The sequence below is a fragment of the Schistocerca gregaria genome, chromosome 2, assembly GCF_023897955.1.
Source record: "Schistocerca gregaria isolate iqSchGreg1 chromosome 2, iqSchGreg1.2, whole genome shotgun sequence".
In the NCBI taxonomy this organism is placed as follows: Eukaryota; Metazoa; Arthropoda; class Insecta; order Orthoptera; family Acrididae; genus Schistocerca; species Schistocerca gregaria.
Window position 1 is genome coordinate 761,891,287 of NC_064921.1, and position 13,924 is coordinate 761,905,210.

Here is a 13,924-nt window from a genome sequence, read left to right on the forward strand (position 1 = left end):
CATGTTCTTGTACAGGAAGAAAAGAGCACATGAACTGCAGTGAGACAAAGAAAACAATATTTGGTAGCACACAATTTTGTTATCAGCAATCATTTTTGGAAACAAAATTGGGAGCAAATCCCCAGAATTAGTAAGGGACACTCCTAAAAGGAAAGAACAATTTGAGAAGAGCATCAATTCAAGATTTTAACATAAAACTTCGCTATTTTTTCCACAATTTTCTTTCTCCCAAAACCACTAGCCCAGAAAATTACACAGGAGTTGCTGGAAAGTAAGGGGGAGGCACTAGTGGAATTGAAGCTGGGAAAGAGGATCATGAGTAATGTTTGGGAAGCACGATTATAGCAGTCTCTGTGTGACTCTTCATCTGTCAGTTTCTGTTGTAAGGAAGTTTCACAATAAAAACTCTCCAGTACAGAGTTAAAGATTCTTTCTACAGTAAGGACATTACTTGTAATTTCAAAAACTGAAAATAGCTCTGGAGTACCATTTCAAGCGAATATTCCCGATGAGTATCCACTACTGAAATCAAGACGTATCACTCTCATAAATGCTTGCTATGGAACACTCCATTACATCATGCTAATAATTAATGGTGAGAAAGGTTATAATAAAAACCGAATATAGTTGGCCAAGTGGCCAGTAGCCATACGTTATTACAACACAAATTAAATTACCTTTTTTACACTCTCTTTCTTTCAAACTGTGGCCAATGAGGCGAAATAAGTAACACTTCTGGCTTAGATATGTTACAAGAAACAAACAATTTTACCAACAAAATTGTGTGTAATATTGATTCCCACAGCCTTTTCAAATTGAGCAAGCTGAATAATGCTCAACTTCCTTCAACTACTACTGAATAACTGAATCAAATTGACAGGAACTTTCATGTGGCGGGGTACAAGCATTGGAAAATAGAGCCAAAGGTTTGCATTTTGATTTAGAAACAAATTTAAACTGTAAACAGCTCCACTCAAATCTTAAATTATGTGGGTCCGATATGTTCACATGTTCTTTAATATGGTTATCACCTCAGAAAATGGGTATACTAGCAGCACAATTTGAAGGATGGAAAAGACTGCTATACAACTCTTATTAGTAAGATCAAACATTATGTCGAAACCCAACTAGTGCTGTCACCAAGCAATTTATCACCAATCTCTTAGTAACTGAAGTGCCTGCCCTCTCCAACCCCCCCAGCCCCCCCCCCCCCCCCCACACAGACAGACAGACAGACAGACAGACAGACAGACAGACAGACAGACAGAGAGAGAGAGAGAGAGAGAGAGAGAGAGAGAGAGAGAGAGAGAGAGAGAGAGAGAGAGAGAGAACGAACCACGACAATAGCTAAATCATCAGCTTCCTGTTTACTGTACACAAACTCCCTTCAAAATGATAAATGTTTTAAACGAGCCTGCATCCTAATGTCTATTCAGGCTCAAACTCACCTCACTCCTTGGTGGTGGAACTGCAGGGCACCTTATTATCTGGTTCTGTGGCGTCTGACCATATTCATGATCAAGCAGATGATATGAAGTTGGTGTAACAACTGTCACCTCTTCTGCAGTTGTGATATCAACATAATGCTGCTCACCTGTGTATTGGAAGCAAAGTTAAAATGTATCAAAAATAAACAGCACATTAATTTGGTACATGCAAAGTCAGCAAGTAGTAGAACCCCTCGCCACTTTCCCCACACACACCAGGACCCACACAAAACCACTACCATCACTCGAAAATAAATAATTTACAGAGATGAGTGTTGTTCAGAGCTTATCATACCCAGTTTCGCTTCTGGTGTGCTGATATTTCGGGTCCCATTATTAGTCAATGCAGCAGGCCTTCTCCCACGAGGCATGCCGCTAGTGGCACACTATCCTGAAAATTCCAGAACAATTTTTATCAATAACTGAAACTACGGATTTGAGAAGCAAGGTGGCAGGGGACAAAACATATGATACATGGAACAATCATTTTAAGTTCCTCTAAGTAGACAGTACCAAGGTTGGAGAAGTAAACGTACAACACTGAATGAAAATTTAGTAACGCAATACAGCCTCTTGGCAAATATATTAATAGCAAGACATTAAAATTGGGAACTGTTTGTGATTATACACCAGTACACCAAATTCCTATCTCGGCTGTTGGCAATATGATCTTTGTCGGGAAGCCACGAAATTTTATCAACAGCACAGCACATACATAATCATGCACGTAATACAAGTATAATATAACTTTGCATTCCAAGTGTGAGCTGGTCACAGCAACTGTAACAGATTCCACCTATTGTGGAATTCTCACACCCTCCACATAAGAGTGCCAAGTGACACTGTACATATACATACCATAGGGGGTGATAATATTCATCTTGGGTGTGCAGCCAAATCATAACGTCTTTGTGACAATATTTCTGCAGTCCAACTGGCCGCCATCTTCATGTGAGAGTGCTAGTGCACGACCTCGCCGGAACTGACTTCCTACAACGCGTGCGTGAGAAGGTGCCATTTTGCCAGTAGTGAAAACAGGCAAAATCGAGATATCGCTAACAAAAATTTAAAAATTTTATTCCGATGATTGAAACACAGACCATTGTTTTTTAATGTCTGATAACACCGGGTCCCAAGTCTTACTTAAAAGATAACCCTTGTCTCATTAATAAGATTATGAGATAAACGAATCTCTCTGGATTCTTTTAAAACACAGTCCCAATAGCGAGATGCAGGAGCAACCATTTGTGTCTCGTCATACAGCATTCTGTGTCCCTCAGTGAGACAGTACTCTGCCACTGCAGATTTCTCAGGTTGGAGCAACCGTGTGTGCCGCTGGTGCTCAACACATTGGGTCCTGAATGGTCAGGGTAGTCTGACTAATATAAGCCTTGTCACAGTGGCAAGGGATCTTGTAGACACCAGGCATCCTCAAACCCAAGTCATCCTTAACAGAGCCAAGAGGCGCTCTAATCTTGGCTGGTGGACAAAAAATACTTTTGATATGAACAGATGCTAAATACGTACTTTTTATTCAATGACAAATATTTGAACAGACGGACAGAGTGGCTATGGGGTGCCAATTTTCCCCAATAGTTGCCAATCTTTTTATGGAAGATTTTGATGATATGGCGCTGAAGACGGCGTCCTTAAAACCAATCTGTTTATGGAGGTACATTGACGATGCGTTTATGGTGTGGCCTCATGGGAGAGAAGCTCTTGACCGCCTCCTAGATCATTTTAATTCCCTGCATCCTAGCATCACGTTTACCATGGAGGTGGAAAGTGATGGAAAGCTTCCGTTTCTGGATGTTCTGGTGTACAGAAAGGATGATGGGACACACTTATCGAAAGCCTATGCACACGGACCATTACCTGTATGCTTCTAGCTGTCATCCATCATTCCAACGTACGGGGGGCCTGTGGACGTTGGCGAGAAGAGCTTATGCCACTTCAGATGGAGAAACATTGACACAAGAACTGGACCATATTAAGGTTGTGTTCAAGCAGAATGGCTATACCGATAAACAGATCTGTCGTGCTTTCTAGTTTGGACCTTCACCTGAACCACCAGAAAATGCCTGCAAATCGGTGGCTTTTCTGCCTTTTGCTGGGAGCATTTCCTCAAAGATAGGAAGAATTCTGAAAAGATATATCAAAAGTATTTTTTGTCCGCCAGCCAAGATTAGAGCACTTCTTGGCTGTGTTAAGGATGACTTGGGTTTGAGGATGCCTGGTATGTACAAGATCCCTTGCCACTGTGGGAAGGCTTATATTGGTCAGACAATCCTAACCATTCAGGCTCCAATGTGTTGAGCACCAGCAGCACACACGGTTGCTCCAACCTGAGAAATCTGCATCTCGCTATTGGAACTGTGTTTAAAAGAATCCATAGAGATCCGTTTACCTCATAATCTTATTAACGAGACAAGGGTTATCTTTTAAGTAAGACTTGGGACCCGGTATTATCAGACATTAAAAAACAACGGTCTGTGTTTCAATCGTCGGAATAAAATTATTAAATTTTTGATAGCAATATCTCGATTTCGCCTGTTTCCACCACTGGCAAAACGGCACCTTCCCGCGCATGCGTTGTAGGCCTTCTGCGGCCTATATAGGGGCCACTGCTTGTGCAGGGACGTCAGTTCTGGCGAGATCGTGCACCAGCACTCTCACCTGAAGATGGCGGCCAGTTGGACCGCGGAAATATTGTGTCACGAAGACATTATGACCCTGCTGCACACCCGAGAGGATTATTATAAATTATTGTGTCAGGAAAGCCTTCGAAGTCACATACCTGAGAGGTATTTAACCATCACTTAATTTCACAAGTAAAAAGCTGGTCCATATACAAAATTTTTCAACCATCATTGGCCAATGTTAGAATCTAGATTCTTCTGTAAGCTATGTGTAGGATGCCCTGCAGCAATTTTCAGACATAAATGTAACCTTTGCTATAAATTGGGTTTCTATTTTGTAATACTCTGTGTGATTTCTCACCAATTATATGGATAAAATTTCCTTTATCTCCAACAAATCACAAATTAAAATGTAAAAAGCCATCTGGAGTTCACCACAGCGAATTGTGTAAATCTCTGGATAATGAGGAATATCAATACTTCTTGTCAGCTTTGACCAGCGATGTAGGAAAAGTGCAACAAACATTGTAAACAATGTGGTGACTATTATGTGACATTGGTGGCAATTTTTTCGAACTAAGTGACTATGCTACAGATCACGCTTATTTGCTTTTCCAACCCACAACCAAACCTGTCGCCCTCCAACCTAAACTAGAACTCAGGCTAAGCTAGAGATCAATTTGTCATGACAACCAAGTTTTGTGCTTCCACATTTGTTGGCTTTGTCAGCTAACAACCAAACAGTGGACATACAAACCAAAAGGTGGTGCCACAACAGTCATTATCATCATGTCACTGATCCAAGTCAACAACTGGTATCAAATATTGTTCTTGAACAGGGCTTAGTTTTGACTGCAAGAGCATTCAGGTACTTCCCAGAGACTTTTTAACACAACAGAACACACTGATACCAAATATTTAAAATATCACGTATTAAATTATGGCATAACTATTATTTGCCACTGCACTGGCATAAGTGAACTTTATGATGTGTGACTAACATGATGCAATGGGCAGTAGCTTCTTCCACCAAGTACAAAATCTAATCTGGAACAAGGAATTCCCTAAAAGAATCAAACAGACCAAGTATAAAATTTATCTCCTGCCAATCATGATGTATAGTCCAGAGGTGTGTGTCATAAATAAGAGAGAAGAGAGTCAAATACAAGCATGTGAAATGAAGTTCCTTATATCAGCTCTACAAAAAAACTAAGAGAGACTGTCAGAAATGATTATGTAAGGAGAGACCTGCAGGTGACATTGACTACAGAGGAGAGAATGAATGCTTTGAGACTGAAGTGGTTCGGTCATGTGAAGTGAATGCACCTGATAAACTGCACACCAGTATTCGGAGATGAAGGTACCAGGAAGAAGACCAATTGGGTAGCCTAGAAAGAGATGGACAGACCAGGTTAAGGACGATCTCAAGAGGAGAGGAGCAACATGGGATGTAGTGGAGAGGGAAAAGCTATATCAGGACAGAAACCAATGGATGCATATTGTTCACTAAGTTCCTACCAGGCCTGCTGGAAGGAAATCCTGATAATTATTTCCAATGCACAGGAATTTTCATTCACTTCAGTAGTAACTGTTAGCAGTTAGTCCTCTGGGTAAGATTTTCCAATTTTTGTGTAAGAGTGGCATTTTTACAACTGACAATTTTTTTGCCTGAAACAAATCAAATTTATTTGTTAGGACCACTAACAATATGCTGCCGGAAAATACCCTAACAAATACACACACACACACACACACACACACACACACACACACACACACACACCAGTCTCCCCCCCCCCCCTTTAATTCAATTCTCTGCCACACAATTATACAGGAATTTCATGTCCGGCTTGAATATTACTGGTAACTCTGGTGAAAATTGAGCTATTGTTGATGCTCTGGTACCATGGAAAATTAAATTTTATGCTCTGGTACCTAAATTTTAAGTGATAAAACAAAAAGTCTAGCACAAATTTTTTTTTGCTGTTTCCTGAACTTACATTACAGTAAGATAATACTATTAATAATTTAACTTGAAACACAAATAACTGCTTGAGAAAGACTTAGGCAATACCAAATCAATGTTTAACAGAAACTTTGATTCCTGCAGGTGTGATGAGGCTGTCAATTAACTATCCCCAGTTTTCATATTAGAGAATTATTATCCCACACTACACTGCCATTTCAAAAGATTATATGCAAAATAAAAATTTTAAATTGCAATTTACAGTTTAGCAAAACTTATGTTTTGATGGAAATTTAGAGAAACATGGGTTAGTATGTAAATTTGTGTTCCAGTCTACAACTTCAAAAAGACATCTTCTGAACAATGTGATTACTGTTACTGTAAAGAAGGCTGTCCGCAAAAGTACATCTTTTGAAACTCAGACAATAATGCCAAGCATTTTCAGAAAAAAGTTCGTGCACACACACACACACACACACACACACACACACACACAGACAGACAGAAGTCATCTTCGTTTTCTAACAAATTAATCAAGTTTTATAAACAAATTCTGCATAGTTAATGTACCTAAAAACAAGCTTCCATTACAATATGCTACCCAATTTTGTTGCTGCACGTTCGAAGATATTTAAGGTATACGTAAAAACACACATACTTTCCAAGTTACAAGTATCACAGATGAATGCAAAATATAACCATAAACAAGTACACTGAACAATTGCAGGAACAGAAATCTATATGCAACAAAATCGAACACGTGTGACGCACTGAAGTGCCTGCATAGACTTCCAAGACAAGAATAGCAGTTCAAATGATTCCCAAAAATTGCACACGTCTGTATATAACAACTCTCCAATCAAGAAACTGTGGCACGCGTTTTACTTCACGTCAATATTTTAACATCTAATACAACGACTGCTTTTTCCCAGCAACTATCAACACGACACGTGGTTCAGTAATTAGCATCTTACAAATATCGTTATTTCTTTCTTTCCACTCGACGCTGATCGTTATTCCAAAATATAGCATGAAACTAAACGTGTTATCCGAATATCTATCACGAAGCTAGACGATGCATCATCCGGTCTTAACATTTCACGTTACTTCGTTTCTCATGCTATATGAACTACCCACACTATTGAATGTTAACGGTTAACATTTTCAATTTTCGCATTACACACAGGACGCTTCTTTGCTTGAGAAAGGCCGATCGTGTTACCAAACTCAAACTTACGAGTTCAGTTACGACCCACACTGCCTTAGCAAAAACTGCAACTCGTTATACTTACTATTAATGAAAAGCAAAAACATCCAGCCACAGCATGAAGTATAACTGCAACTCTTCACTAAAATTTTAAAATGTTACATGATCACAAAAAAAGGATGCAATGATGCCGAGCATTTGAAGGTGTAGTCTTTTGTTTTGTGATTGGCTTGGTTAGCCGCAGTCACCGTGCCATAATTACAAATTTACGTTCATTTACTTTCTTCAATACACTCGATTTAATGCCCACACTAAAACCAACTCAAAAATCATACACGGCACGTGCTTATTAACAAGTAATACGATCAACAGGCTCCAAATTTCCACATATTTCAACCACACAACCTCCCTCACATCCAGCCATCTGCTGCAAACAGCCAGTAGCAACAATGAATGTGGCGCGAACTTGTATTTCCCGCAAATAACGTACATTCGGTCTCGGCCCTGGAATCGGGGCCCAGAACGTAGGTACGATCCACTGTATTAACTTCAGAATCACACCGGTTTGGAGCTCGGAATATCGCATAGACAATATACGTTAAATCCTAAGTCATATTTTCTAATTTATAAAGACCGAGTACTCAGCAGTAGCACATCTTACACAAAAATTGGTCGTTATGCTCGGCCAAAGTTTTGAAAAGTTGCTCGCCAGGTGACAGCAGGGGAGCAACATGGCGGAACTTTACATGTGGTAGCAGATGATTTAGTCTGATGTTTAAAGCTGCTTTGTGTGTCGCCTAATATATACCAGAATTATTTGCTCGATAAAGAATTAGTATTATTGCATTAATTAATTACATCCAAGGTGTCAAGTTGAGAAACGATTGATAGCGGGAAGAGAGTGCATAGTAAACAATTACGAATACGGATTTTAGTGCCAGATTGTGAACCATTAGAGGAAATAGAATTTAAAGTGTATGACGGTCAACCGCCAGTTCTTCATTATTATATATACAACGGCGCAATATGTGTAATTTATCGTCAGTATTTTTATCGATTTCTCCATTACGTATGCCCACGCACTCCACTTCTGGCTCTGACTGAAATTCGGGTGCAAGGAACAGTTTTGTTCATGCTGTAAATAGTTATTTTCACATACGTATGTAATTATTGAGGCTTACGTGACAATTTCAACGTTGTTACTACTTGCAGATGATGAACGAAGAGTCAATTTTATCTCGGAATGGCGCCTACGATCAATTGTGCTGTGTAAAAATTGCACATGTATACATTCGGCAAATTTCTTTAGAAACTACTGAAATGTGATCGTTGTTGCAAAGAGCGAAATTTACTGTTGCACCCGCATGCCTTGTTTCATAAGGTAAGCATAGACCAAAGCTCTTATTAGGTCTGCATGAGATTGTCACAAGCCCTGCAATATATAATGGTAAATATCTCAACACCACCAATGTACAAACCTTTTAACTAACGTATGTTATATACATGGCATGCAAATTAATCATACAATGAATATAAATCACTCGGTGTTTTCCTGTTTTAATGTGGGCAGTAAATTGCAGATGGACAGCTGTAGACTGGTAGTACATATATTGAACAGAGTACTCAGGTGTAGATGGTGCAGCAATACAGTAAATTTTATGGGGTCTTCGTCTCTTTGCTACTGTGTGTGTGCAGTTGTTTTATTTTTTACTATATATTTCTCTTATGCTGCTATGTTATAGCAGTCTATAAGCTGTTCCTGGTTGTCTATGGTCAGATATTTGTAATACATTGACATTTCTAATTCAGCATTTTGTTGGGAGTCGTGAAGTAGGACCTGCTGGGCACAACTGTGTTAAAGTTAATATTAGGTAGGCCTACTTAGCATGTAACAATATTATGACTGAATTCATTAAAAACTTTTGTTTTCTGTTTTTACAGTGCAGAAAAAAACAAGCTATGCAAAATAAACACTGTTATGCAAGAAAACTATAAGTTACTCAGGTACCTTTAGCCAGTTATCCTACACTTTATGAAGAATAAACTACTACATTCGTTTCTGTCAACTCCTAAGAGCCATGAGGCAAGTAGCTTTGCTCGAAAATTGTACCGTACTGTTTTTAGTGTTTGATAATTAGGAATGTTCTGTTCTATATCTGTTTCAAAATAACTAAGTGGTCATCAGCTATTATTTTTATTTTGCCCTGCTGTCAGCTGGATAAGTGCCATTACAAATTCAGAGGACCAGTCAGTCCTAAATTTATTTGTAACTTTCTACTTGTTCCACATTTGTTAATGAGAAAAATGCCAAGGTGCATAATGGTTTACAGTCCACATTAAATTGTACATCCCCCATCACCACCGAACAGACTAGTTCGCAGCAAATTCGCACCAAAGGCAGGCAAAGGTATACCGAAGTTAACTTGGGAACAGTTCATCAATTGAGAGCACGAGACTGTATTCACAGTAGGCCTAATGAGATCATTCCCATCTAGTGATTTAGTGGTTCCTGTGTGACGATAAAGAATTGTGATGAAACTTTGAGAAAATGTATGTTCCCAGCAAACATTGTTAAATATTTAAGACCATAAGACCACATATTACATACTTGCACAATATAGTCATTTGACATCATAAAGCAACTTTTGTGTGACTTGAGTTTACAACAACTTTGATATATAATACCTCTGGCAATATTATTATTTTTTTTTTTCTGAAAAAGCAAAATTAGGCCATTTTGTACAGCATTTTTCACTCTGTTAAGTGACAAAAGGTATAGTATATGGCCCTAAGAAAAGGCAAAAAAAATTGGAGGCATAATGAAAATGCGCACATATAGCTGATATTGAAATTAAATGTAACCTCTTTTATTTTATTTTACAATTGCTAAGTACCCAAGTTCTGACAAGTAGGAAATAAACTCGAGTCAGGACCCCCCCCCCCCCCCCCCCCCCCACTTATTGTGACCTCATTTAGCACTCTGCTAGGGACTTCTGACAGTAATTGTGTTCCTTTTCCATTTTCATGTTAGTTTCATGTTCTATGGATCATTTGCATGAAAGTTGTAATTTTCTGGAACTAGTCATTTTACATTCACTTCACGGATTAATCTGTAAATTTAGCTCCCTGCTGACAACTCACAATGTTTCTAAACATACAGACGCGAGTTGGTAGTACCTACACAGCACCTTTTACGCATTATGAGAAATCCTTTATGGAATAGAAAAATTTGTCAAGGAGTAACTTATTCAGTTTGTTTTAAAATTTTACTTGTCTGTCTGTCTGATATTTTATACCACTGGGTAAGTGGTCAGAAGATTGGGTTGCAGCATTCTGCACCTTTTTTTGTGCTAAAGCTGACCATCATGTGGAATAACGAATGTCATTTTTTTTCTTTTAGTGTTGTGGTTCTGTGCATCAATATTCCTCTTAAACTGCATTGAAATTTCATGAGGGAATAAATATACTGTGAAGCAATAGTTACAATGCCTCTCCTTAAACACGTCTGTGAGGTGATTGTGGGTGAGCACCATAAATTATTCTTGGAGCACATTTTAAGCTATGGAGACTTTCTTTCTTAGATGAATTACCCCAGAACATTATTACATATGACATTATTGAATGAAAATATGCAAAGAGTGCTGGAACAGCTTCCTGTGCCGTAAGTTTTTGAGCATGCTTATCCAGCCTTTCTGACATTCCAAAACATATTACTGTTTCATTGACTGCTGAACTTGTAGGTTAAGTTGTTAAAATTTGCATCTGTTCTTTATAAATCCTGCATCTTGCTCTTCAGTTCTGTCAGCAAATGTGCATAGTCAGCATGGTTTCAAACATTACTTACTTTTACTGGCTTGTTTTGTTTGCCAATTTGCAATTTGTTTTCTGCTTCACACACTGAGGCTTGTCTTTGATGCAAACTGTCAGTTTCAGTGATGAAATACCAATTGATGATAATGGTAAGTTAGTGTGTAGCCCTTCATTTGGTGCCAAGTCTCATCAGACTGGAAATAAGGCTAAGAAAACTGCTTCCAGATACTTATTTACTGCAGTCTTGCAAGATGGTAAATTTACTGACCTGATGTTACGAACAGGGTGCTTCTGCACTAGAGCACAAACCTTATCTCCTGTTTCTGTATCGGGTATCCAAATTCCTGTCTTTCCATTATGATTGTTTTCGCCAAAGAGATTACAACATTTTTTAGTTAATTTATTTATGTATCTTTGAGCCTCTCATGTTGAGTTAGCAACGGAGTTTCGTGGTGCAGACAAACTTGGGATGTATCATCCAGCTTTGATTCAGTGTGTTGGATTAGTAACTCTTGTTGACAGCCATTAAAATCCATAAATAATGTCAAAGTAGCTTTTCTTGCATATAAAATTACATAGCACTTTGATGCTCTACCTCCTTGCCCAGTTTAACAGGGAGATAGCTACTCCGGTCTCTGTCCATTTGTACTCAGTCAGAGAAGGATAACTTGTAAAACACCAAAGTTGGTTCAGATTGCAATTGGATGAAATTAGTCACTTTGTATAACACTAGAATAAAACGTCTAACAACAAAAATGTAACTAATTCACAATCGAAACAAACAATGGAAAATCCAGGATGGAAAGTAATAGTATTATGAGAAGTAAAGTTGCTAGTCTCCATATAGTGGATATGATGATGAATCACAGATAGGCATAACAAAAAGACTTTCACATTTAAAGCTTTTGGCTAAAGGCCATCATCAACACCCCACCCACCCACACATATTCATGCAAACGCAACTCACACACAACTGCAGTCTCAGGCAACTGAAACCACACTGAGCAGCAGCAGCAGCAGCAGCAGCAGTGCTTGATGGGAGTGGCAACGGAGTGGTGGGCGGGGAGGGGAGGGGAGGGATAGTATGGTGGGGATGGTGGATAGTGAAGTGCTGTAGGTTAGGCAGAGGGGGGTGGTTAGGGGGAGGAGAAAGGAGAGAAATAAATAAAAATAAAAAGATTGGGTGTGGTGGTGGAATGACGGCTGTGTAGTGCGGGGATGACAGCAGGGAAGGGGCTGGATAGGTGAGTACAATGACTAACGAAGGTTTACGCCAGGAGGTTTACAGGAACAGGATGTACTGCAGGGAAACTTCCTACCTGCGCCATTCAGAAAAGCTGGTGTTGTTGGGAAGGATCCGTATGGCACAGGCTGTGAAGCAGTCATTGAAATTAAGGATATCATGTTTGGCAGCGTTTTCAGCAACAGGTTGGTCCAGTTGTTTCTTGGCCACAGTTTGTAGGTGGCCATTCATGCAGACAGACAACTTGTTGGTTGTCATGTCTTCATAGAATGCAGCACAGTGGTTGCAACTTAGCTTGTAACCACGACTGGTTTCACAGGTAGCCCTGCCTTTGATGGGATAGGTGATGTTAGTGACAGGACTGGAGTGGGGGATATATGGGAAAGGCCTTGCATCTAGTTTTATTACAGGGGTATGAGCCATGAGGTAAGGGATTGAGGGCAGAGGTTGTGTAAGGATGGACCTTACCCCACCCAGTCTCCACTCCCATCATTCGCTGGTGCTGGTGCTGGGTGCTGCTGCTCGCAGTGTGGTCTCAGTTGCCTGAGACTGCAATTTTGTGTGTGTGTGTGGGGGGGGGGGGGGGGGGGGAGGCGTGCACGCGCACCTATTGTTGACAAAGGCCATCAGCCGAAAGCTTTAAGTGCAACTTTCCTTCTCGTAATATTGTCACAATCAAAACAAGTATAATTACAAACAAAGGTCAGATTATAAAGCTTGTTTGGCTATATGAAGCTCATATGGACTATACTCAGCCAAGAGAACCCACTCACGATACTGCAGACCAACAGTAAAAAGCAGATAGTTTTAGCAAAGCTACATAAGAATGAAGTAAACTAAGTATAGCCAATTATTAAAGTAATTTCGACATATTCCGTAATAAATGTGTGTCTTGTGATATTTTCCATGTGAAATAAGTTAGTTAAATAGTTAAGATTAGTATATTAGTTTAAAAGTAGTGAAGTGCAGACATAGCTATTTAATAGACTAATTTTACATAAATCATAAGGTACGCATTTTGTAGAGTGTCAAATGTGTTCTAGTATTGATCATGAACATTTGTATTACTTAATGCACAGTTCAAGACATAGGCTGATGGGTGTAGGGAAAATGTTTGATAGGGCAGAATCCAAAAAAATTAAATTTTTCACATAAGATTACCTCAGATTGTGAGAAAAACAATAAATATAAAACTGTCTTTTTTTGCTGGATTTTATGCCTTTTTTTTTATAAAAAGTATTTATGAAAGTCAGACACTTTGGAGAGGATTTAGATACATTTTTGTAGTTTTTAGATGTCTTATGACTCGTATCTCACTTCCAATTCAATAAGACTTCTAATTTTACTATCCTCAAACACCAGTAGGACAATTCTAAAACAAAAATTGTCAGATTTGAGTTCTAATGGAATATGAGCGTATTTTCATTGTGCCCTCCACCGATCATTGCAAAATAAAGTCTAGCTTTTTTTTTGTAGATGGTTTGGAACATGGGGGTAGCTAATGAAAATGGTTTAAAAGATGTTTACAGAAAATATTTTGTATTAAGTGGCCAAAAATAACTATTTTTGGTG

General features: G+C 39.0%; 1 protein-coding gene and 1 long non-coding RNA gene across 4 annotated transcripts in view; one reads left to right on the forward strand and one right to left on the reverse strand.

Annotated features, from left to right (window-relative positions):
* Window positions 1–7,964, reverse strand: part of LOC126334974 (transcription factor E2F6-like) — a 66,768-nt gene extending 58,804 nt beyond the window's left edge. The window contains exons 1-4 of one of the 3 annotated variants that reach the window (XM_049997765.1): window positions 6,663–7,259; window positions 5,645–5,794; window positions 1,783–1,878; window positions 1,449–1,594 (exon numbers count right to left, since the gene is read on the reverse strand). In XM_049997765.1, coding sequence (XP_049853722.1) covers window positions 1,449–1,594; window positions 1,783–1,858 — 222 coding nt within the window. In that variant the 5' untranslated portion in view covers window positions 1,859–1,878; window positions 5,645–5,794; window positions 6,663–7,259. Of the gene's footprint in view, window positions 1–1,448; window positions 1,595–1,782; window positions 1,879–5,644; window positions 5,795–6,662; window positions 7,298–7,384 lie in introns of those variants that run through there. The other 2 variants (XM_049997763.1, XM_049997764.1) reach the window with 2 other exon arrangements.
* Window positions 7,965–8,027: 63 nt separating this feature from the next.
* On the forward strand, window positions 8,028–10,012 carry LOC126334977 (uncharacterized). The gene is made up of 3 exons (XR_007564794.1): window positions 8,028–8,436; window positions 8,512–8,680; window positions 9,241–10,012. It is a non-coding gene; the product is annotated as an uncharacterized LOC126334977 (long non-coding RNA).
* The last annotated feature ends 3,912 nt before the right edge of the window (window positions 10,013–13,924 follow it).